This window comes from Olea europaea, unplaced genomic scaffold (genome assembly GCF_002742605.1).
Source record: "Olea europaea var. sylvestris unplaced genomic scaffold, O_europaea_v1 scaffold14553, whole genome shotgun sequence".
NCBI classification, from domain to species: Eukaryota; Viridiplantae; Streptophyta; class Magnoliopsida; order Lamiales; family Oleaceae; genus Olea; species Olea europaea.
In genome coordinates this window covers 1-2,740 of record NW_019232101.1, presented here as the reverse complement: position 1 = coordinate 2,740, position 2,740 = coordinate 1, and the positions used below count along the sequence as shown (strand labels likewise).

General features: G+C 38.4%; 1 protein-coding gene across 1 annotated transcript; it reads right to left on the bottom strand.

The window, feature by feature from the left end:
* Window positions 1-445: 445 nt before the first annotated feature.
* Window positions 446-1,964, bottom strand: LOC111376124 (F-box protein At2g02240-like). The gene is made up of 3 exons (XM_022999052.1): window positions 1,585-1,964; window positions 1,170-1,288; window positions 446-1,085 (listed from the first exon to the last, which is right to left on the bottom strand). Exons 1-3 carry the CDS (start codon window positions 1,897-1,899, stop codon window positions 599-601), a joined length of 921 nt encoding a protein of 306 aa, XP_022854820.1. The 5' UTR covers window positions 1,900-1,964; the 3' UTR covers window positions 446-598.
* Window positions 1,965-2,740: the final 776 nt, after the last annotated feature.

Genomic DNA, 2,740 nt, shown 5'->3' with positions numbered 1-2,740 from the left:
GTGCAAAAGTAACATCAACAAAAATGTGACATGCTTGTTGTCTGTCAATTAACAATTTGGTTTCATTAGTTGACTTCAAAGAAGAGGACAATCACCCACCCAAGTGATCACCTTTCTATTCCTTTATCTTTTTCTTTTTTTTCTTACAAGAGATAAATTTGTCTGTAGTTTGAATAAAAAGGTTGGATTTTTGAGTGCTCTCCAATTTTCTGATGCAAATGCAATTCCTAGCACTCAATGAGAATCAAGAGTTCTACATTGTGTTCATCATACATTTTACTAGAAAGAGAGCTACAACTGATGTGGGTTTGTCCTAATTTATGCTTGTCACGTCTGCGAGTGTTTGTTTACACCTCTATCTCCGTCCCTTCTTCGTCTAACATGCCAAGAACTTCAAAAGACCACAAAGTAAAACGCTTCAAGCAACAAGTTTCTAGATTCAAACTTCCCAAAGCGCCATGATAGAATTAGTATCATACAATATAACAAAAATACCCAAACAGAAGTAATAAATGAAGAAAAACTCAGAGCTGATCGTTTGAAGACTGTACATAATTCCATGAACTCATTTCTAATGAATCTTTTGTAAATTAAATATTCACCCAGCTTTTGGTCTGATCTCAATGCCTTGAATAATGAGACCCCACTTCCAGTATCTACCCTTCACCTCCATTAAACTAATTTCCACATCCCCATCTTGTTTTCCCTCCACCAAAAACTCTCCCAACTCAACTTCCATCCATCCATCTGTCCTCAACTTGGGGTACTCGGCACTGTGATCTATCGGCACATTGCCATGCCACCACATATAAAAACTGGGAGGCTGGCGATGATTAACTTGTGAATACTGATATGAGTGCATTCGTGCTACGTTTATATCAAAGCAGACAGTTCGTTTTTGACCATCGTGTCCACTGATACCTACCGAAGCCTCAGCAGGTTGGTAATCAAATCCGTGAAATCCTGATTTCGTGCTGAAAACCATATAAGCTGAATATTTCGTTCCTGGAGATAGCATACTAGCATTTATCTTGCCACGAACTTCAAACCAAGTCACCTTAAGAAGCTCTGCTACTTCAGGGAATCTGAATTGAACATGCAATGAACCATCGTCATTCAGAATAATAAATTGAAGGAAAGGATACTTATTATTCTTATGCAGGTAGTACCTGGACCCGGGAAGTGAAATCCATGCCCAATATTGAGGTGTATCACCCCACACAATAAAGAGGTCCCTTGCAGCCAGCATAAAGCACTTCTTCCCGGTCCCTTTCTCCAATGAAAAGCTCTGCAATAACAAAGAACCCATAAGATGCATTCTCAACTCGAAAAACTACAGCCACGCTACAATTCCCAGATGCCCAGATGGTCAAAGTTCTAAAGTTAATAGAATTGTTATTTCTTTTTAAGTTCAACTCGCTCAACGACCTGGCTTTGATATTGACAGTCATGGCGGTTGAGACTTGCACAAAAATCCGACAGTTTATGGGATGCCATTCCGGAGTTGAAGGAAGATGAGGACAAAATTCAATGAACTCCAGCTATAGAATCCAAATACAGTAAAATTGACTGGTATTGTACTACCTTGGTGCCACTGTCGATGATGATAGGGTTATCACAGAGGTGGAAATAGAGCTCTTTCTTGGAGCGAAATTTAGTGAGAAGCGAATCAGGGCCGTCAATTGAGCGGGAGATAATATCAACATAATCAGGCGGCAAAAACCGCTCCCAAACCACATCAGACTCGGCAGCTGAACGAAATGTGGAGGCTACCAAAGACAGCCGGCAGGCATCCTTCGGGCTTGTCAATGACAGCGCATTGGCTATACAACCCTCCGGCAGTGCGTTGAAACCACGGCAACTTCCAGACAGCATCGTTTTTCTCTCCCTACACGTCATCTCTCTATCTCTCTCACACACAATATGTGTGTGTTAAATGTACTGACTGATCATGTATGTTCTTGTTAAACCTTCTATGTATTTTCTAAAAAATTCTTGAAAGAGAAAAGTAAATGTGAATCAAATCTTTGTTAATACCATTACTTAAAGAATCAATCTTTATTAAAGTATCAAGTTGAGAATCAAATAATTTGTTATGGAAAAAAAAAATGATGATGCGTAAAATGTCAATATTTAATTGGACAACAGCTACAGAGAACAAATTAGAGATACGGCATCTAGGCTCATATATTAATTGGTCACTCTGTTACTTTGATTAAAAATTATATCCACCATAATAGCTGTAACACATTCACGGGGACTAATGGCCTCCATATAGAAGCCGATTCTTTCGCAACATTTCTAAACAAAAAAATATATAGGGTTTGGTTTATAGGGAAAAACTTGGAATTTTAAAGTTGAATGTGATGGTTTTTCTCTTACGAATGCATTTTATTTTGAAAATCTTTAATTTCACGAAATTGATACAATTATCATTAGTCGATCTAAAGGTTTAATTGGGTCGATGTAAGTTGCCTGGTTCCGTAGCAAGTAAAATTGCTGAAGTTAATTGGTTGCAGGAATACTCTTTGTAAGATTTGCATCTCTCTTTATGGAGACAATGTCGGATCCATCCGCCTCTGCGCCAATACTATGTTTCATTCAAGTTAAGTGGCAAGAAAATTATTACGACCAAAACATATCATAAATAGCTCATGCAATAAACTAATAAATCCCTAAATGCGGCTCAAAACCATAAACTTCCTCCTTTAGTCCATAACCATACCCAGCGGCGGAGCAA

Coding starts and splice junctions, on each gene's coding strand:
- LOC111376124 (XM_022999052.1), bottom strand. CDS start 1,899: ATGACGTGTAGGGAGAGAAAAACGATGCTGTCTGGAAGTTGCCGTGGT. Junction 1,289..1,584: donor TCATCGACAGTGGCACCAAG/GTAGTACAATAC, acceptor TTGTTATTGCAG/AGCTTTTCATTGGAGAAAGG. Junction 1,086..1,169: donor ATTTCACTTCCCGGGTCCAG/GTACTACCTGCA, acceptor TGTTCAATTCAG/ATTCCCTGAAGTAGCAGAGC.